The sequence below is a fragment of the Talpa occidentalis genome, unplaced genomic scaffold (assembly GCF_014898055.3).
Source record: "Talpa occidentalis isolate TD23 unplaced genomic scaffold, MPIMG_talOcc4v2.1 talOcc4.7, whole genome shotgun sequence".
In the NCBI taxonomy this organism is placed as follows: domain Eukaryota; kingdom Metazoa; phylum Chordata; class Mammalia; order Eulipotyphla; family Talpidae; genus Talpa; species Talpa occidentalis.
In genome coordinates, this window is record NW_023605083.1 from 75,402,529 (window position 1) to 75,424,695 (window position 22,167).

The window sequence follows — 22,167 nt, forward strand, 5'->3', positions numbered from 1 at the left end:
CTGAGAACATGTGCTAAATCAAAATTTTTAAATCATTATTAATCTCTTCTTGACCTGCTGCATGGGCACATGTTTCATAACAGAAGACATCCATAGTAAGAGATCATGTTTTCTTCCATCAACCTCAGGATTTCATTCACAAGTGAGCTGGATTTGAGATTTTTGACTTGCAAATACTATGATCCTAAAACTCACATTGGCACCAAAGGTATAGTGGCAGTTTCTTAAAAGATAATCATACAAACATTTTAACAACAGAACTCTCATCACCAATGCCATAAAAGGTATATGTGCAAATACTGCATATCTAACACATATATTGGCCCACACATTCTAGCGAATATATTCAGATTGTCCTTATATAAAAGCCACATTTACCTAGCATGTCAAACAAAGCATGAAGTCAAATCAAAGATGCAGCCTATCATGAAGATTTTTAAATTTTAATTTGCTGGTTAAATGAAAAAAGATAACATTATTTTGGTAGAAACAAGGATGTATCAATCAAAGTATATTTATGAATGTATCTCCAGTTGCCTGGGTATTTACCTATGTGTGTATATAGTATTATACAAGATAAGAAATAGTCATTTTCCAAATTGTTCCTTGGCATTCCTCTCCCTTACTAATGTCTCTTATGCTTTCCTCTCTTCTAATGCTTTTTAATAAGGGAACTATGCAACCTCTCTTCACTTGGTTCATTTAGTGTAGCAAGCACCCTTGTTCATATACATTACAGTGACAATCCAGTAACAAAATACCATGTAAAAGATTCCTTCGCTGAAGGTGATGAAGAATTTATCTAAGGGATTAAAATGCAAAAATAACCTATATTCTGAGTTGCCACTCATTTTAATTCATAAACTTCTACTACAGTCTAGGACAAAAGGAAACTCTTACTCCCGAAATTAAATGCCCACACTACTTACTTCTGACATGAATACTAAGCTCACTGTACCATAAACAATACCACCTCATTGCTTCCGTTATTTTGAATTAAAATTATAAAGTGGATAGCAGTCTCTCTCATTGGGCTTACAGGCACTTAAAAACTGCAGCTCCTTCTAAACACATCCTTTTAGAACTCTAGAATCTCACAATGAATGACTGACTGACTGAAAGAATAAAAAATCTGGGTCAGGGGAACAGGGACCACACTGACTTGAGACATTTGGAAAAAAGGGGACAATAATTTGGAAAAAAGGGGACAAAAAAGTGGACAAATATTATATATAAAAGCACTCCATAAGTTATTTGCAAAGAAAAGATAATAGCTATTTTATTGAGTTGTGACAATGTGTTAATAAATGGTAAAGGCAGTGGTTTTTATTAGTAATAGTATTTTAAAAATAATATTTAGTGGGAGAACTAGTGGACCACACTAAAACTGCAAAAACAGAAATGGAGAAATAGCTCAGAGACCCAAAGTAGGCAAAATGAATCCTGTTTGAGGTGTGTCACTCCCTAACACTCATTAAGCTGGTGGCTCCAGCAGAGGGGGTTGGGGGGGTGGAGAGAGAGAGAGAGAGAGAGAGAGAGAGAGCAGGAGCTGCTAAGCATATGTCTCCTCCTTCCAGGAGTTGTGAAGAGTTATGCAATGCAGAAACATAGTTGCTTCTAGAAATATGGAATGTTAAGAAATAAATCACATAACTTTTTAAACTTACTAAAGGTCTACTAAAAGTTCTTGCTCAAAACAACAAAAAATTATCTTTTGCTATCATCACTGATGCCCAACAGATTTGTTGGCCCAACTGGTGGAGAGAAGCATATAGGAACACAGCTGGGAGCTTCCTCTTCACCCAAGCTCTGTTTCCAGAGACTACTCCCATAATCTAGCCAGTCACAGCATTCTCAAACCAGTGTCCACGTGAGCAATTGCACCCTATTCTCACTACTTCAGGGACTCACACTACCATCTGTCCTCTTAACTCATGTCTCTGCTTGACTCCCTTTACTCTGAAACCCTTAAATATAGAATTCTCTCCTTCCTTTCTCTCTCCAGGTCCAGTAATTTGCCTTACCAGCTGCATGAAGTCTTTTCTGTCCTTGCTGCCTTTTCCCCCCGACCCCAAAACTTTCACAGCCCACTTTAAACTGTAAACTCAAACAGTGCAATTCCACTGAACTCTGGTCTAAGTAGTAGTGTAGGAATTTATGCCCAGGGAGTGTCTCAAATACTTCAGGGTCCCTTACATTGTCTAGCACAGTGCTGCAGACGACATAGATGCTCAGGAAACTTGTGGCTAGGGACATCATAGACTGCTCAACACGACCCTTCTTTTCTCTACCAATGACATTGAAGGGCTGAACTGAGGTAAATTACTCTGTGGATTCAATCCAAAGAACACTTTTGTATTAATTACTAAGCTACTTAAGGCAAGAATGTGTTCTGGTCTTAATTATTTGGGCTTTTATTTTAATTGTCACTTCTCAACTAAAGACTCCACCATATGCTTGCAAAACACTGAGGGCTAAATCTTCACAAACATGGCAAGATTAACAAAGTATTCTCCAAGGTTAGCTCTCCCAGCATCCTGGAAGAGATCACTGAAGCAATTACACATAACTTTTAAACTTGCAATTTTTGTGTTAGATAGCTTTCACTGGGAATGCTAGATACTGTGGCTGGACCTATCTACCTAATTACCTGGATCCTTCCTTCCCACTGCCTAAGAGATAGCCAAGGTTATGTTTGGGGGCTAAAATGTTTCCAAATAGCAAGACTGTTACTTTCCTAAGAAATCATTTAAAAAACAACCAAGATCAAAACCAAAACCGAACAAAACAAAACAAAAAACCCTAAACCAAAACAACCTGTATCACCAAAAGAATGTAAAATGTCTCCGTTTTCGGGAGAACTAAATCTAGTTGAAGTTTACAATAGATTATTCCCCCCACCAAAGGCTGCAAGAACCCCCGAACAGAGGAACGTGGACGAAAGACTGGCAGAACCCCTTGGAGAGGGCCGGGGGCCCCTCCCTCCAAGCCCGCATTCTAAAAACACATTTCTCCTCTCAGCTGGCCAGCAGCAGCCTTCCCCCAGAATAATTCCACTTGAAAAGCCCCCACCCGCAAGGAAACATTAATCTACTTCGCAAACATGCGTTCCAGTCTGTGCTTTATGGATTTTTTTCAACTCCTCCCCGCCAGCTCCCCCCCACCCCCAAACCCTTTTTTTGTACCTTGAGACAAATGTTTTTTTCCCCCGGAGTTGAAAGCTGTCCAAAAACAGGACCACACACGCCGCCGCCTCCGCAGGCCCGCGCCGCGCCCGCCCCCCGCCTCCCCCGGCGCCGCGGCCGCGGCCTCCGGGGCGCGCGCACTCCAGCCGCCGGAGGGGCGGCCTTTCTCGGCCCCCCGCCTCCTTTCCCCCCGGGCGCGGCGGGTGGGGGCGGGGGAGGGCAGGAAGCCGAGGAGGAGCGCCTGGGGCGGAGAAACCTTCCCCCGGCCGCATTTCGGGGCGCGGCGGCGGCGACCGGCGGCGGCGACGGCCCTGGGGTCCCCCGGCCCAGGCGAGTGGTCCGCCCCGCGGAGGGGCCCCGCGCCCCGCGCCCGCCGCGCTCCCCACCACACCTAGCGCCGGCCGCGCCCCGCGCAGATTACAGCGCGGCCTTTGTCGGGCCCGGCTGGCTCCCGGCCAGGCGCCCAAACAATAAACAATTCCCCGGAGCGGGCAGGGGGTTCGCTCGCTCCCGCGCGGCCCGAGGTGCACTCGGGGGCGCACGTCTCCATCAGCCGGGCGCGGGGCGCGGGGCCGGCGGGGCTCTTACCTTCCACCCACAGCTCCTCCACGTTGGTCTCGAGGTTAGCTGCCTTTAATCCCACCGCGAAGGCCCCGAATATGAGGAGGCCCACCACCAAGAACTTGCCGCAGTTCTTTTGAATGTAACAACCCAGTTTAAACAAGAGTCTCTGAAACTTCGCTCTCAGCCACAGCGGAGCTTTCCGGCCGGTCGCCTTCCCCTGCGGACGAAGCAGAAGGGAGGAGTGAGCGCCGGGGAGCGGCCGCCCGCGGGCCCCCCTCCGCCGGCGCGCCCCGGCCTGCGGCTGCCGTGGCGGTGCCCCCGGGACGGCGGCCCCGGCCGGCCCGAGAGAGCGCGGCGGAGCGGGGGGCGCGGGGCCCGCCGTGAATCAGCGTCGAGAGGCAGCGCGGGAGCCGCACCTCGGCGACGGCTGGGGCGCCCCCACGCGCACCCCGCGCGGCATCCCCGAGCGTGGCTCGCGGTCCTGCAAGCAGGGGAAGGGGCAGGCCAAGCAGAGAGCGCGAGCCCTCAGCACCCCGGACCTGGGGAGGGAGGGGCTGCGTCGTCCCAGCGGTGGCGCCCAACTTTTAGGGTCCGGCAAGCCATGGCTCCCCGCCCCTCGGCGTACCTCGGGGTTTCCCTGGTGGGGACGCGGGTGTTCGGGGCGAGCGCGCTTTGGGAACAGTGTATTAAAGACGCCCCCCCCCGGCCCCCCCGCCCTGGTAGTAAGTGGGACTCCACGTGGTGGGCACGGCCGCCGGGGCTCACTCGAGACGCACGGCCACGGCGTTGGGGGACGCCGCGGGAGCCGAGCTAGGGCGCGGGGCAGCCATCTGCAACTTACGGCAGTGTGTGTGCTCGGAAGAGGGCGGCCACAGGGGTCTCTCCCTCCTTTCCCTTCCCTTCTGGGCAAACGTAAAATGAAGCCGCGGCCCCTGGGGAAGGGCCCGGGCCGGCGCAGGCGGGGGTCCCGGCGGGGCGCGGGCGGCTCCCGGCGGCGGCGTGTCCCTGGCGGCGGCCGCGGCCCGGGCGGGCCCCCGGCTGGGTGCTCGCCTGCCCCGGATTCCACACATTTCAGCGAGCCTCGTAAACACAATGAACCCGGCCGCTCGGCAGCCCCGCACCGCGGATTTAAGGTGGCAATTTGTTTACAACTTTCCCTCTTCCCCCGGGCTCTGAGGAGAGGTAGCTCAAAATTTGGAACAGAAAAGGCGATGCCCTCTTCCGATGATAACTTTTAAGGGAGCAGAGATTTCATACTCAACAAAAGCAAAGCCGGCTGCCAAAAAAGGAAACCACCTTTATTTTGCGCCCCCCCTTCTCTCCGCCTCTCTCCACTCCGCCTCCCCCTCCAAGATGTTAAGAAATGTGGCAGCATTTCAGGCTTTTGGGCTGCAAACAGGGGCAGCGCGCGGGAGGAGGGGACGCGGGGCCGGGGGCCGGGGCCGGGCGGCGCGGCCGGCCGCCCTCGAGGTGGTCCTCCGGGGAGCGCTCTCCAGGGCTCCGGAAAGGGCGCCCCGGGGAGGGCCCCCGCGCACACGCGCGCGCGCACACTCACCCTCGCACACACTCACGCGCTGCCCCCTGCGGACCTCAGACAGCCCTCTCCTCCCAGGACTGGAGGGAGAGTTTGAATTCGTAAAGCCCCGCTGGTCTCCCTTCCCCGGGAGGCGCGCGCGCGTGGGGGGCCCCAGAGGAAGCGAGGGCAGGGGGAATGGAGGAGAGGAGGCTGAAATGCACCTTGGAAATCTGCTCCAGAGCGAAGGCGGCGTCGCAGTAGCTGGGCCGGTGCAGATAGTCCCGGTCCGGCGCGGCGTGGCGGCGCGGCCCCCCCGCGCGTCTGCGCCTTCCCCCGCCGGCCGGCCGGCCCGGGGCCCCGCCGCCCCCGCCGCGGGCCTGGGGCTCGGCGGCGTTACCAGCCGAGGCCATGTTGCCGCCGCCGCCGACGCCGCCGCCGCGGGCACCGAAGCTCCCCGGCCGGCCCGGCGCGCTGTGGCCGCGGCCGCGGGCTCCCGGCGCGCCCGGGCGCTCGGCTCGCTAGGAGGCTGCTGGCCGCCGGCAGGTCGGGCTGGGGCTCCGGCTGACAGGCCGCCTGCTGCTGCCGCTGCTGCTGCTGCTCACACGGCGGGCGCTGCTGCCGTCGCGGCCGCGGCCGCGGCCGGGGACTCAGACCCTGCGCCTTCCATTGCCACATCGCGCGGGGGGCCCGAGGTCTCCGCGGCAGCTGCTGCCCACATCCAGGTCGCGGGCGTGTGCGGGCCGGCGCGCGCGGCCAGCCGGTCCTCCGGGCGCTCCTCGCGGTCCCCGGCGCGCCCTACCCGCCCCCCGCCCCGCGCCGCGACCCCTTCACTGCAGAGCGCGCCAGCGAACCCCCTCCGCTCCCGCGGGCCTCGCCGGCGCCCCCGGCGCCTCCCGGGCTGCCCGCGCGGCCGCGGAGGGCGAGCGCAGGGCCGCCGCCTTGGGGTCCGAGGGTGCCCGGCGAGTCTCAGCGCTGCCGGGCCGGGGCAGCCGCCGCCGCCGCTGCTCCCGCGGCGGCCGCTGCTGGCGGTGGCGGCTCCTGAAGCTGCTGCTCCGGCTGCTCGGGCTGCTCGGGCTCTGATCGCTGGGCTCGCGGCGGCTGCTCGGTCCGGGACTCTGCTTTCTCGGGCTGCTCGCCGACCCGCTGGACCATTCTGCCCCCGCGCCGCGCGCCTCTCTCGCTCCCGGGACCTGGGGACTCCGCGGTGTGTGTGTGCAGCGGGCAGCGGCCGCAGCAGCTCCTTGATTCAATAGATGAGATGGAAGAAGAAAAAAAAGAACTCTCTCCATTTGGAGAAAGAGGAGGAGGAGGGGAGGGGGTGGAGGGGAGAGAGCGAGCGAAAGAGAAAAAGGCTGGAGCGCCCGCCCCCGGGGCTGTCAGATGGCTTGGGTTTCTGCGACGCGATTGGCTCGCGGAGGGCAGAAATTACTCAGCAAACATGACTATTATTAGCTGCTTAGCAACAGCTCACCAAAGTAGAGAGACCACCCAGGTAGGCAACCCCAGTGTGTGCATCCCCGGCTTCGGGGGGAGCCTCCGAGAGCGCCAACCTTCTCGCATGCAATACTTCCATTAAGGAATGCTCCCTCCCCCCCTGCTTACTCCTTTTCTTTTCAACAGTGTCTTCTTTTTGTAAGACTTTTTGCGCGTAACCCATTCTCTCTCTCTCTCTCTCTCTCTCTCTCTCTCTCTCTCACACACACACACACACACACACACACACACGAACGTTTGCCTCGCGATCGTCTTGAGGGAAATGCAATATTTTTTAAAGCGCTTAAACAATTTCTGAGATTCCTCAAAGAAAATCCTTTCAGAGGAACCTTGGCCTCAAGCTGCAGCAAATACTGGGAGGTCCGGCTTGAATTCCCAGGCCTGCACCAATAATGACAGGGTGGTGGATAGTGCGCCTGTGTGTGCCAGATTTTTTTTTTTCCCCTCCTCTCTTTTATAACTAAAGAGACGACTTAGGCTCTCGCAGGGAACAACGCCTCGCATTAAGATAAACAAAATGGAAAGTTAAAGAGGAAAGTAAGGATGTTGGGAAAAGCCACCCTTTCTTAAAATCCGTGCTCCCCCTTCCTCCCCCCATCAAAAAAAAAAAAAAAAAAAAAAAAAAAACCACCACGGCAGCAGAGTCCTGGCGTGAAGGAGGGTTTTATAAACGTGGAATCCAGACTCCGAAGCAAACTCTCGCAGAGGCACAGGCGTTTTTATTGGAATCTTTAATGTGACATAATAAGTAAAAGAGAAACAACAGAATCCTTTTAACAACCGAAGAAACGGGAACTGTTTTCCTGAGAAAGAGACAGGTTTTCTTAATATTTTGGATTCATTTGGGTTCCCTCTGCCTTTTTTTTTTTTAACTAACCCCAGGTTCTTGTTTACTTAGTCTGTTTAAAACGTTTTTAAACCCCAAATCGCTCCGCATTCTATATTTAATAAAAGCGTGACGTAGGAGAGAATAAACGCTTTGATGTTGATCCATTCGAAACACTGTGGGCTGATTGCGGGAACTTGTCTGGACACTCGGGTCCGTGTCACCAAGACATCCCGGGATTCACGGTCCTTGGAAGAAAACACGCGCCCTTTGAGGTGGATCCTGGGATTCTAGGCAAATGAAATTGTCTACACAACTCCAATTTTTATTTCAAAGTTTGCCTTGGAGGATGGAATTTGGTCATCTTATTTTTGCAAATTATTGGATAGGTTAGAGAGCAGACCCACAAATCCTCGATTCTGCCTCATTTTAGTCTTTTCCACGTTTTTTCCTTTTCAGAACGGGGTTGAACGGCAGCGGGACCTTGGCAACGAGAAACCACCGCAGCCATGAAATGGGGCGGTGTGGCTTTAAGATGCACACGGTGTGTGTTCATTGAAAAAAAAGAAGAAAGGAAAGGAAAGAAAGAAACCCAGATGGAGGGACCAGGAGGAGGGCGCGGGGGGCGGGGCCACGAGACCACGTGACCGGGCCGGGCCGGCGCGCGCTCGGCGACGGGGGCCTCTCCGCGGGTGCGCGCGCAGCCGGGCTCCGAGCCTGCCCCTGCCCGTGCCCGCGCCGCCCAGGTGGAGCAGGTAGGGAGGTCGGTCCGCTCCGCAGGCGCCGGGAGCCTTCCACGTCTCCAGCTCGGGCCCCCGGGAGCCCGGGCGAGGCGCGCGCCCCACCGGCGCGGGCGGACGGACGTGCCGGACGCGCCGTAGTACATTCCTCGAGGCGGCCCGGCCCCCTGACGTCGCCCAATGCCTGCGCGGGCGCTGCGCCGCCGGCCAATGCCGAGCGCCCGGGCCCGGCCCATTCAGCCGCCGCGCGTCCGCAGCCCGGGCTCTACCGGGACGGCGGCGGGGCGCGTCGGCCACCCGAGCGGCCCACGCGGCACCCGCGGGGGGCCTGCCGGGCAGCCCCCCGCCCCCCTCCTTCCTCGGCGGTGGCTTCCGCCTCCCGACTTCTTCCCTGCGCCCCTTTCCTTTCCTCTTCGCCCCTTCCTTTCCCTTCCCCGGTTCCCTTCTCCCCACTGGGTCTCGCCGCCTTCCCTCTAGCCTTTTCTGCTAGATTTAACTGGGAGGCCCTACCCCCCCTGAACCCCAAAACGGCAAAACGCGCGCGGTACCCCGGGAGGGCTGAAGATCCTGTAGAATAGAGACAAAGGGAGCCGGAATGTCCGGGGGTGTTCGCGAGGTCGGGAGGAGGACCCCGCCAGCGCGGAAATTCAAAAACACTGAACCTCGAAGGAGCACGTGATTTTGTGCACCGCTCTGGGAAGAGCTGCTAGCGTCCTAAGGGGAAGACTAATATTGCAATTAAAATGACACCACATTAATAAACACTGTTGCAGTACGATTGGGCTGGACACAGCAAGTTCAATCCGTGAGCAAAATGCTGATCTTTTATTGTATTTCATAAATAGCATAAAGCAGGAGAGGTGATTTGTTATTCTAGCTTTTCTTACTGAATGGTTCTGCAGACATTACAAGTCAAAACGTTTCGTGCTTGCCGCTGGAAGTTTTTCAAGGCTTGTGGGTGGTGCCCCTAATTTTATGTCAGTCTTTTTATATTTGAGGCTTGCTGTATGACAAAGTTGCTGTCAAGGACAGGTTGCTATATTTATCTTTTCAAATTTCTTTACAGTGTTTTAGGCAAAATATTAGTTTTTCCTCCCAGTCTTTTATTATAGCAATTTCGGTATAGCTATTTGGATTATGGATTTCTAAAGTGAAATTATAGGCTGTGTACACATAATGGCTCCCTATTCCTCTCCACACGCAGCTGCATGCCCTCTCGCTGGGGACTGCTGGTACATGCGCACCATTTCACTGGCAATGCTTCTTCCATTCGGGCTCTTTTCCCTCAGTTTGATTTAATTCCTAAACGTTTTGAACATTGATCTCCGGGGTTTTCAGCGCTCTGAGCCCCCTCACCCGCTGTTTGATAGGTTAACTTTTCAGCATCTCAGACAATGGTCCTGGCCTGTAAATTCTACCCAAAGGTTCCAGGACGCAATCCCCAGCTTTGGCTCTAACAAGCGCTATCTTAATCTCCCCACCCCCACCCGCCGCTTCCCCTGTGGTCTGCTTTTTTCATACACAGAGATGAATTACTTTGAGGATCTAATTGGTCTTGTTTCTGTAACGTTTTAAGAAAGGGAAGAGGAGCCAGTGTAAAAGCCTGCTCGACTTGGGTGGTCAGGACTGAGGCTGCCCCCAATTTGCCTCATTGCTGATGCATGCGAGTGCGACATTCCCAGCGATAATGTTGTTCCTAATCAATCTGCCCTTATTTACATTTGTAAGCATTGTCGACTTTAATATGCATGCCCTGTGCAGTGGAACACTGAGCCACACCGGGTTTGTTAACTTCAGCTAACCACAAGGATTCCAGAGACCTGTGAAGGAGCTGACTGGGGGAAGCCAGGCCTGTGGAGATGTCCCTCTGGGAAGACAGTCTCCTTCAAAGACCTTTAGACAGTGTGAGTCCCCTCCAGAGAATTACCAAATAAGCCAGAGCTTGGGGCCTGTTCAACCAGCAGGAGTTGCTGGCTGTCTTTGGAGCAACTGTTGAGTATTCCTTCCATTTTCCCTTTCCAAGTAAAGTTCATCCCAATGCCTTAACTGTCATTTTCATCTCCCCTTTATGATCCAGGACTTCACTGGAGTCTGCAGCTTTCACAACAGATTCCGCAAACTCTTAAAATGTGATTCCCTTATATCTTCTCCCTTCTCTGCTCCAGTACTTCAAATCCCATGACTGTACCACACACATCTCAAAAATGACATCTGATTATCCAAATGATGAAACTGAAATAAAACATCTGCCCTTTGTTTTTGGACATTCCAACGATAAGCAATTGTGGGAGCTGGACTTGGTGGAGTAATGAGAAACCACAGTGAGATTTACTTTTCACTGGTTCCTTAGATCCAACCAAATGGCTCTTTGAACTCTAATGTAATTTAGTTAATTTTTGCAGAGTATAAATGAAGAAAGGGGTAAATGATTCTAGTAATTTGACCCTTGGGCCATGTTATAATTTTGTCTACTGAGTTTCGTACTCTTCCACAAATGCAAAAAAAAAAAACCAAAAAACAAAAAAAAAACCCTGCAAATAAGACATTAAGTCCTGGGTATTCCTGTTGAGGGGGTAGGATGGGGAAAGAAATTGGGGATTTGATGTCATAATGTATTTATAGATGGGAGCCCAGGCTACAGCATGAGTGACTGGCCAGAGCCTCAGCAGTTTCAAGCAGGTACCTCAGAGAAGATTTGAGTCTTGACTCAATTCAAGCCAGTATGCCACCACAGTTTCTTGGCTCCCTAAGAATGCCTTATTATTTTCTCATTGGCAGCTTTTGTATTTACCTAAAAAATGATGGTAGAAAATGAGCCTAAAAGGTTTTAGAGGAAGGGAAAAAAAGATTTAGCAGCCACAGAATGTAAAACCCCTAAGCATGACACACACACACCCTCTACCTTGCTTCCTCCCCTACTGCTTCCTCCCCAGGACTACTGGAAAGGGAACAGCTCTAGCCAACTTGTCAAAATAATGCTGCTAATTACCCCTGATCTCCTTTAATGGGAAGCTGCTCCCAATTCCACAAAGGAGTAAATGAGGGGTCTACAGCACAAACCAGAGTACTGGCATTTTTTGAGCTTATAGTGAGCTGGGGATGGTGGCAGAGGGGTGATGTCTTAAGAAGATCCAAGAAATTTCCACATTTTTTGCTCCAGATTAAAATACTAACTTAAAAAAGGAAATTAGACTTTATGCAGTCCAAAGCTCTCTTGCTGGGAGGTCACCAATTGCAATGAAAATGATCAGAGCCTATAATGAACTTGAAGGAAATCCTAGCATTGATCCTTATATTGATTTCCCCTCTTCTCTAAATGTGTTTTTAGTCACATTACTCTAATGGATAGAGGTGTTATGGAAAGATCCAGACATAGCACACTTTTTTCTCCATCTTTGGCCTGCTTCATCTCTGTCCATCTAATATATCTATATCAAGCTTTGCATTTGGCAGAAGGCACTCCATTGATTTCAGTGATCTCTGCCATTGGGTCTTGCATGAAAAAGCAGCTGAGCAACATGATCCCTTTGACCCACTGCTGGAGCAACAAATTTATTAGAGATATAGGCATGAGAAATGAAAGGGAAGTAAAACAATTCCTGCTTATTGTGTGTCTTTCTTTCATACTGCTAATCCGGTTTATACATCACGCCTACATGTCTCAATAGGCTTTATACACTGTGGCAGAGGCGGGAGAAAATAAAAGGTGTGTGTGTGTGTGAGAGAGAGAGAGAGAGAGAGAGAGAGAGAGAGAGAGAAGCAGAGAGATTATGAGAAAATAGGGAAGATATTTTAATCCATATTGATTTGTCTCTTCAGCTTTTCAGTCTGTAGAAAGTTGAAAACAATTTGTGAAAAAAGCCTTTTTCCCCACAAAACAATACTGAATGGTACTAACTCTTATTCAAATAATTCGTTAAATTATGACTAGATTATAGTCAGAAATCAGGTACACTTCAAGTGATTTTGAAATAATACTAATACCCCAAATTGGGAATGGGGCTATTGGTGTCCACCTTGATTCAACAGTTTAATTTAAAGAAGATCTTGACCTCAAAGGCCTTTTGCAGTCTTGTGGAGGAAGCTGGTGACAACTGGAACACACACAAACTCACCATTGAAGGCCCCTTGTTTTACAACATGGGCACACAATGCACCTGAGGCAACAATTTATCCTGAGGTACCACCCACAAATAATAAGTTATAGTAACAAAGGGTGACACCAAACAGCATTGTCTTTCTTTGTGGAGGCAATTAACTGCATGTTGAACTACACCCCCCCTTCCAAAATAAATCGAACACACACAAAAATGGGAAATAGAACTATTGTAGTAAAGACCTCAGTCATCAATTATTAAATATTTAGAGGCACCCAGGTGGGTCTTTATTATTTATGTCTAGTTTTTCATATCTCCCCTCCCCAGGAAGAAAAGAAGGATATCAGGGGAAAGATGGTCTTCTCTCCCAGGTGTGGGAAAGTAAAGGTCTCTGGGTCTCTAGCACAGACCAGAATCCAAATGATTCTTACGACACAAAAGTTGAAAGCCAAAAACTTTGGACTTATGGCTCATCCGCCCAGTAGGAGTCATTTTAAATCTGAACTTAAATAGCTGACATAGCACATATCACCCCAGAAGTACAGTCTCTGAACGTCCTGTGGCCCCACCGTTGGCACCGGGTCTAAAAGGATTTGGATCCGTCTGCCCACTTCTGGGCTCCCCTGAGGTCGCACTCACCCTTCTCAGCCCTGGGCTGGCCGCCCACCTCTTTAATGGGTAGCAGGCACCAGAACGCCCGATTCCGTAGGCGCCAAGAGTCAACATACACCCGGCCCCTGCCTGAACTCAAAAAAGCTCCTCTGACCCTTTCCCACCACTGGCGGCGGGGAAGGGATGTCTGAGTGGCAAGCTTGGGTAAGGTGCGTCTCTCCTAGCCGTGGGGGGGTCCCACTCAACAGGGCTTGCGTGCCCCGGGCGGAGAGCGAGGGCCGTGGGTGCCAGGGCGAGCGCCCAGCCCCTCCAGCAGGTCTCGGCCGGCTCCACCCGCACCGGCGCCGCGGCTCGGAGCGCGCGCTCGCGGCCCGCACCTCCCCCCGGCGCTGTCACTCGGGCCGCGCCAGCCCTGCCATCCACCGGCGAGTCTCGCCACCGCCAGGATGATGAGCGGAAGCCAAGGTGGCGACCCTTTCAAGCGTGAAAATGGGATCCCCGGCGACCCCCTCCGTGAGAACGCCCCCCGGAGCCGTTCCCCGGCCCGGCCCGCGGCCACCAGCCCCCTCCCCGCCCCGCCGGGCAGACCTCCGGGGGCGGGGGGCCCCGAGCGGGCGAGCGAGCTGGAGACTCGGGGTCGACACTCGCGCCCCGGTGGCGCAGCCCACCCCGCCCCGCCAGCCTCGGCGCGCCGCCCGCCCCTCCCGCCCGGCGCTCTCGGCCCCTGGCCGGCCGCGCGGGGCGCCCCGGCCCCGCACCCCTGCGTACCCCGGGGCAAGCGGCGCACGGGCGAGGTGGCGACGCCGGCTGCACTCACCATCGCCGGCCGTCCAGCCCGGCCCGGAGCGCGGTGCGGATGGCGCGGACGCTGGGCTGGGGGTTCACATCAATTCCTTTTTTCCCCTGGCCCCCCTTTTCTCGTCCGCCGCTCCTCGGTCTTCTCCCCGGCTTGCCTCGCTTCCCCGAGCCCGGCCGCGGCGGGTCTCTTTGTCTTCCTTGTCGTCGTCTTTTTCTTTTTCTTCGTCTTCGTCTTCTCCTCCTCCTCCGTGGTCTTTACAAAAGGAACGGAAAGTGTAAAAAGCCCGGCGCGCTGGGCCGCCCGAGGCTGGCGGGGAGTGCAGCGCGGACTCACAATTACAAGGCTGTTTCTATTAAGCAGTTCCATGGCCCTCGGCGTGGGTGGTCTGCCGCGCCATAGGCAGGACCTGTCAGGGTCACGTGACGGATCCGAAAACTTTACCCCTTTACAATAAACTCCAGGAAAGCAAAGTCAACTCGAGGAACGTGCTATCAGCACAGCCCTCCTGGGTAAACAGGCGTTCCCCTCCCCGCCTGCCTGGGAGGCGCCCGGCCCCGCGAGCTCCAGCGAACCCTGGCCACCCCCGCCCCGCCCCCCTGTCTGCGGGGGGCCGCCGGGTGGGGGGTCTCCGCGCGCCACCTCGCCTGCCCCCACCTTGGGCTCCACACCCCACACACATTATTGGCTAACATTTAGCTACTTGCCCCAGCCCTGAGCGGGAAGGGAAGAGGGTGGATGTTGGGGGTGCAGGGAACCTCTTTGAGCATCTCCGCTCTCCGGGAAAGTGCGGGGTGCCCCGGGCGCTACAGAAGAACAGCACCTTTCATGCCCCTGCTGCTTAAGAGTCCTTTCCTGCTCGCGTTACCGCGGAAGCGCCGAGAAGCTCCGAGCATGCCGCTTGACAGGCCCGCAGGCTGCCGGGGAGGCATGGAGCCAGGGCAGCCAGGCTGATAAGCGCCTCCCGGGGTTAGTGTTCGAGGCAAGAAGTATGTGAGTTCGTGTAGCTTCCGTCGGAGATCCCCAGGAAGCCGCTACTTGCAGAGACCAAGGTGGATTCCCGTGGTAACCAAGATTGGTAGCTGGCTGAGGAATCGCTAATTGATATTTGCTCCCCCCCTTCCAATTACTGTGGTTTTTGGGGTATGCCACCCAAATGTTCCCACCCACGCTGCCTTCCCCAAAGAGGCAAGCTGGGGTGATTGGGTTAGGAGGAAGTGCTGTGGGGCCAGAGGACTCTGAGCCTCCTTTCCTAAGTGGAAAGTCCTATTCCGGCGCCACCCTGCTTCAATGTTTAATATTATATCTGCTCAGATCCCAAGGGTAGGCTGTTTCACAGACAGCCAAAAGGTGCTGTTTTAAATGGATCACACTTACGGAATAAAAATGAATTCCGGTGGCAAGGGGGAAGGCAGTTTACTGAAATCATCAAGAGTTAAACTAGTTGGTCTTCAAGTAAAACCAATCTTTCTCACCTTAGTCTAGGCTGACAGTGCGGTGTGTGTGTGTACATGTGTGTTATTTAAAAACAACAACCACCTAGGAGTCACAATTTATCTATCTTCCCTAAAGGTGATATGCTATTCTTTAATAGAAAGGGTCACTTGAGTTTCCAGATTGTTTAATTATTAAATAAACATGTTTAATTATTTTATGTATTAAATAATTAAACATTGGAATGCTGGGCAGCCCTGTGAATTAGGCTGATTCAGGAAGTCATTTCCTATCAATTGACTTTAGTAAAAAAAAATGTTCTCAAGTGGATATTAGCTAAAAATAGATCTTAGGAGTCATAGTAATAAGAAAAACATCCACCAATATTTCTGTCAGTAACACTGTATTTTGGTATCATTTCAAAGGACCCTATTCACAACCTTTGATACATGTGAGTGGAGTGAGGAAGAGGATGGTAAAAATGTATCTCCAAATACATAATCTAGGATATGAAAGAAAAAGGGAAAGAGAAAACAGATCAACAGCTTAGCAAAGGGCATTTAAATGACCCACAATATAAAGGTATTATGTATGCTAATTTTGTGGGGCAATTTCAATAGAAGCTGTAAAGTGTGCTGCTTCTGGTGGAAATGAAGACCCTTATGCAAGCACACTTGGCTTTATGCTGTTGGGTGTGGACAAGGCTGTTAATCAGGGGTGGATATAGATTTTGTGGGACCTGAGGCTTAGGCAGTTTGAAGGGGAAGGACTCTAGGAACTCAAAATTACAAACCCAAAATCAAGTGCAGAACCTTGGAGAGGGCTGTGGAGTGAGTAATGGTAGAGCCTTGTGGGCTTTGAGTCAAATCTCCCCCATTGTGGTATGAGCAAGGCAAATACACTACAATCTGAAATTATGAGACGGAATGAACAATTGAATTACACAGCAAGATGCACTAAAATAGTAAGAGCTGCCCAGGTTTTGTTAAGACCGAATGTGTTAAAATGTTACATCATATTTTAGTCAAAGGCTTTACAACTGGGTGCAAAGATTATCTTGGTTTGAGTATAAATAATAGGGAGTTGGGCAGTGGTGGTTCAGCGAGACAGGGAGAGAAAAGCTTGTTGGATCCTAAAAGGTCAGGTAGGGGTATAACCCACTGGTAATGCTCTCTCCCAAAAGTAACCTGTCCTTCTCTTCCTCTGAAACCAGTCTTTGAAAATGATCTCAACACTGCCTCTCAGATGCTGAAGGTGATCAATGAAATCATAGTCCCAGATAGGTGTTCCCTAGGACTCAGCCCTTATCTTATTAACTGCTGCCATTTCTCTGAGACTCCCCACCAGGGTGGCCTCTTCCTCAGGGAACAGATGCCTCTACTCCTCCAAAGTTGCTTGTGTCTCTTCCCACAAACCACTTCCAGCACTGCCGGGTATGATCACCACTTGGCAGCACGGTGACAATGACTGACAAGGCTTCCCCGTGACAGCTTAGCTGCAGCTGGCCCTGTCTGGTAAGCCAATTGGCATGAAGGTGTGAATGGCTGAGGAGGCTACCAGACAATACGTTTGCCAGTTAACTTGGACTTTTAGCACCATCCCCAAAAGAGTGATTCCAAAATTGGAGATTTTAGGGCATCAAGACAGGAGCAGATGGAGACTTTTGGTGCACTGGAAGAGGGGGACAAGAGAGGGACCTTTGAAACAGGTCTGAAAACTGACCATAATCAAATCCATTGATGGGCAAGGTCATCACTGATTCTGTTTGTATTTCTGAATATCTGTTGCTAGGCGGGATACAGTTGTTACCCTTGTTACACACACAGGTACACTCACACACACACACACACACCCAGTTCTTTTACACTCCCTTTTTCCCTAACCATGTGTACTCATCCTTATCCCCCATAGCTACCTCCATCAACAAATAGGTGAGGCTTTAGATCAAACATTTGCTCACAGTTAAGAAGCTTTCCAGGTCATGCTGGGGGATGACCACTCTTGCGCATGGTCAGTGACTGCATCACACTGGATAAACCTTAGGTGTGACCATTCTTTGATATGGGATCAGACAGACCAAACTTTCATAAAAGGCATTTGAGTCAATGTAGGGTTTCCAGTCCTGAAATGACTACCCAGTCCCTGCCTCCTTCCTAGCAAGAAGATACACACAAGCTGAACTAACTTGCTGAATTAGGGCTTTGTGGATGGAGAGTTAAGAAATATTTAAAGGTGGCTGGTTATTACAACATGGAATTTGGGGACAGAGAGAATTATTTGGCATGATGCACTGAAAGAGTAAAAGGAAAATTGTTTAAACAATAAGTAAAACAGGGTTGTGGAAAAGAAAAACCTGGACACGCAGCTTGGAAACAAAAGGAATGGAGTGGGAATTGGAATGTCATAAACCAAAGTTTCTACGGATCCCATTAACTGAGTAAAAGGCACAGGGAAGCATCATAGGTACAGAGATAGGATGACAATCTTGGGACAAGAAGAAATAAGGGAGAGAGAGGTACCCATAGGGCACCCCATCTTAAAAAATACCATACTCAAGCTGTTCACTCTTCCAACTGATGCCCACTATGGACTCCTTCTGATGAGACTTCCTGATGTAGAAGGCTGGCAGGGGAAGACTTGTAAATGAAGACTGTGGTAAGAAATGAAACAACAAGGAGAATTTTAAATTGTGGGAGCAAGTGTGCCCTGTCTGGCCGGTGGTGGCTGTGAGGATGAGGGTGACAGGTCAGGTCCATGAAAAATAGATAACTGCTATCAAAACCAGGTCAGAAAAATGATCATGCAGTTCTAATTGTACCTAACAAGACTAAGTAAGGATATTAAATATAGTAAATGCAAAAAAACAGCCTCCATCTAACAAAAAATGCTGTCTTATACCTTTGGCATTGTCTGCTACTCACAATTCATTGGTCTTGACTGATAGGAATGAGCACAGGACTGAACTTCATTTACTTAAGATAAATGAGAATCTGCTAAATCTGAGGAGCAAGCCAGACTTCATTCTCCCCATGTATGAAAGAGTTTGGAAAGCAAAGGCTCTACATGGGTGAGATTTTAGGGGGGAGATTTAATCTCTGTGGGGAAAGCCACAGTCTCCCAAACCTGTCCTTGTGCTGTGCTGTGCTGTGGCCGGGCCATGTTGGTGGCTCAGAAGAGCCTCTGTATGTCTGTGAAGCAGTTACCTCTGAACAACAAGGGCCTAGGATGGATGTGTTTCTTGGCAGCCTCTTGGGGTACGCTGGGGCCAGTGGCACCTTCTCTGATTCTCTGAGCCGGTGTTGATGGGGGCCTGTTTCTGTGTAGGAAGTTGGGGGTCTTGAGTCAACCTAATGATCCCCATTTTCCATTCCCCTCTCCCTGTATTAGTTTGCTAGGGCTGCCATAACAAGCTGCCGCAGATTGGTACTAAAATAACAATGGATTCATTTTCTTTCAGTCTTGCAAGCTAAAAGTCAAAGATCAAGGTGTTTTCAAGGTTGATGTGTGGCCTTTCTCTTTGGCTTGAAGATAGCTGTTTCCCCTTGTGTCTTCTTATGGTCAACCCTCTGTGCATCTGGATCCAGTTTTTTTGTCTTGTAAGGACTCCAGTATATTGAATTGGGGTGTACATATGAACTTATTTTAACCTTATCGCCTATTTAAAGACCTTGTCTCCAACTACAGTCATATTCTTAAGTACCCGGGCTTAGAACTTCAACATATGAATCTGGGTGAGGGGAGATATACAATGTAATCCATAATAAAGCCAAATATTGAAAGGTATTGGCTTGGATCTGAAGGACAATTTCCTCTCTCTGAATGTTCAGAGGGTGGAGTGAAGGCTGGTTGGAGCCAGTCCTTTTAGGCTCCTAGTGCTGAGGGGAGCTGACCCACTACAGCCCAGGAACCTGTCCACATCTCCCCAAAACTGACACTGATGACACATTTCAAGGAATGCTGGTGGTCTCAGAAAATTGCTTTAGGCACCCAGCAAAACTTTTTCTTCCCCACAAATAATGAGTGCTACTAGGCTAATTATAAATCTGTCTTTATTTATTGCAACCCCCTTCAGGGGTTGGTTTCCAAGCTGGCTGCTTGTCAGAGTCACCTGGGGGTTTTAAAAACAAAAACAAAGAAATAAAAATAGATTCTTTGCTCCCATCCCAGAATAATAGCATCAGTATCACAGACCTGGGGAATTGACATTTTATAAAAGTACCTTCCTAAAGCAAGTACAGTAAGTCCTCACTTAACAACATGTAGGATCTTGGAAACTGTGACATTAAGAGAAATAGCATGTACAGAAACCAGCTCCTCAATAATAATGTCTTTTCATTCAATGGCCATAGAAATTTTTTTCTTTTTCATCAACATTATAATGAAATGATAATATTTGTTGACCTGCTATACAGTAAAATGTTAATGGTAGAATGTAAGTGTGGGTAAAATGGGTATCTAACTTTGCTGTATGTTTGAAATTTTTCATCATAAAATGCTAATGAGAAAAGGAAAAGATACCCAGGTGACTCTGGTGTTCAATAGATTTGAAGAACTAAGGGACACACAGTTGATTTACAAATTTCTTCTTGATGTTCGCTACAATATTACTTGTCACATTATTGCTGTTCATTGATCAAATAAATGATTCGTGAGTTTCTACTGTATGTGTAGTCCTCTGTTAGGTGTTGGAAATTGGGGGGTGGAAAAGCCATCTTCCTGAAAAACACCATGGGATATCACTTCACAACCATCAAATTGGCAACATTTCAAAGTTGTATGATTGAAACAATGGCAACTTTGGTGCACTGCTGACTGGAGTATAAGTTGGGCTATACTCCAGTTTGGGGAAATCATTTGACATCATCTAGAAAAATTGAAACCCACTCCTAGATATCTCTCTAAAAGAAATCCAAGGCCCAGGAGGTGCATTCAAAAAGTGTTCACAGCAGCATTGTTGGAAATGGCATAAAACTGGACAAGATGTTCATGAAAGTACAGAAGCTAAACTGTGGAGAATTCACACAGTGAAATTCTACCAAGAAGTGAAAATAAACAAGCCATACTTATATTCCCTCTTATACAGAATCTTGAGTGAAAGACCTCAGTGAAAAACAAGTCTCCTAAGAATGCATATGTAACTTCCATGTATGTAAAGATCAAAACCAGGTAGTAATGAAGAAAAGCAAGAGCATGAATAACCCATTCAGTGAAGTTGTTACCTCTAAGGGTGCGGGGAGGGGAGGGGTTGGGGCTTGAAAATTCATTTTGTTATTGTTCTCTAAAATGTACATACACTATTGAATATATGATTGCTTTGATAATAAAGGCAGTGTTTTAAATACACCATCATAGTCCTAGAAAAATTCAGGGACTAGTGGGGCCTGGAGCAAACAAATACCTGTCAAGTTATGTGAAAGGTGCAGGGCCATGGAACATTGGCAGGGTGTGCCTCAGCCCCTCTGGAAAGGCTGGGAGCTGGGGGTGTGGGCAGGGATGTAGAGGGAGCTGCTGACCAGATTGAAGGGAAAGAGGAAAGGCATTCCTGGATAAGGTGGGGGGAGAGCCAGAGGCACCCAAAAGCAAATCTGGGGTTTGTTGGACCCAAAACCCCATTTCCATATTCCAGCCTTAGTTACTATGTTTTTACTGTTTCAGTGCAACGTGCTAGGTACAGACTAGAAACCCACATAATGCTTCCAAGGGAGTGAGGCTGTATAAACTGAAATTCAGGAAATATTTCAGTGTGATTTTATGGGTCCAAATCTGGGTTTAAAAAATCCTGCCCCTTCCATAGAGTCGCCTTATAGTGACATTTCAGTGGTTCTTTGTGTGTAAGGTAATATTATTTATTTACCATACACACTATTAGGAGTTTTCAATAGGAATAATAGTAAAGTTTATTAAATAGTACCTTAACTTTATTTCCTGATGAATTTGCATATTGATAGGATGTTTATTATGAAGTCACTTAGTTATGGGCAAAGTGACAGACAGACTGCTTATTCAGTACAAACAAGCATTGACCTGGAGAAATGAAGGAGAAGGCAGTTTACAAATTGTAGCTCATTATTTCTTTATACAGGTAGACACTCTGTTTAACCTTCATGATTTGAAACAGGCTAGGAAGAAAAAGAAATAGCGCATGATATCATTTTTATGTAGACCCTAAGAAATAAAAAAATTGAATTAGAAACAGTAGAAAAGTAGGCAAAGAATGGTAAAAGGTATATATGCACTTTCAGTTATATTAGGTCTAATCACCTAATGTATAACATGGTTACTCTACAGGCATACCTAATTTTCTTGTGATTCTCCTGATTGCCCTTTAAAAATAGTGAATTTTTTACAATTTGAAGGCTTGTGGCAACCCTACATCCTGCAACTCTTATCAGCACCATTTTTCTAAAATCATGTGCTCACTCCTAATCCCTGTGTCACATTTAATTAAGCTATATACATTGTTTTTTTAGACATAATGTTATTGTACACTTTCTCAATTACGTGTAGTGTAAACATACCTTTTATATGCACTGGGAAACAAAAAAGCCATGTGACTTGCTTTATTGCAGTGATATGGAACTGAACCCACATCTCCAAGGTGAGCTGGTAGTGAAGTGGTGGATGTATTAATTAACTCAGTGAGGGAAACTTTCATAGTATATACTTAAATCAAATTATCACGCTGTATATTTTAAATATCTTATAATTTGTCAAGTATACATCAATAATTTTGAAAACTGTAATTTGCAAGTATACATCAATAATTTTGAAAACTACGATTTATGCCTGCTGTAATTATAATCAAATAATCTAACAAATTCTTTGTTAGACAAATTTCTCCTTTGTATGTGCTTTGACAAATATCATATTGGAATGTTGTCATAATTTCTAGTTATCCATGTG

General features: G+C 49.4%; 1 protein-coding gene across 4 annotated transcripts in view; it reads right to left on the reverse strand.

Moving 5' to 3' along the window:
- Positions 1 to 14,350, reverse strand: part of PTCH1 (patched 1) — a 69,684-nt gene extending 55,334 nt beyond the window's left edge. The window contains exons 1-2 of one of the 4 annotated variants that reach the window (XM_037493992.2): positions 5,487 to 5,675; positions 3,774 to 3,966 (exon numbers count right to left, since the gene is read on the reverse strand). In XM_037493992.2, the coding sequence (XP_037349889.1) occupies positions 3,774 to 3,966; positions 5,487 to 5,675 (382 nt within the window). Of the gene's footprint in view, positions 1 to 3,185; positions 3,243 to 3,773; positions 3,967 to 4,590; positions 4,709 to 5,486; positions 5,676 to 13,851 lie in introns of those variants that run through there. The other 3 variants (XM_037493994.2, XM_037493995.2, XM_054689492.1) reach the window with 3 other exon arrangements.
- Positions 14,351 to 22,167: the final 7,817 nt, after the last annotated feature.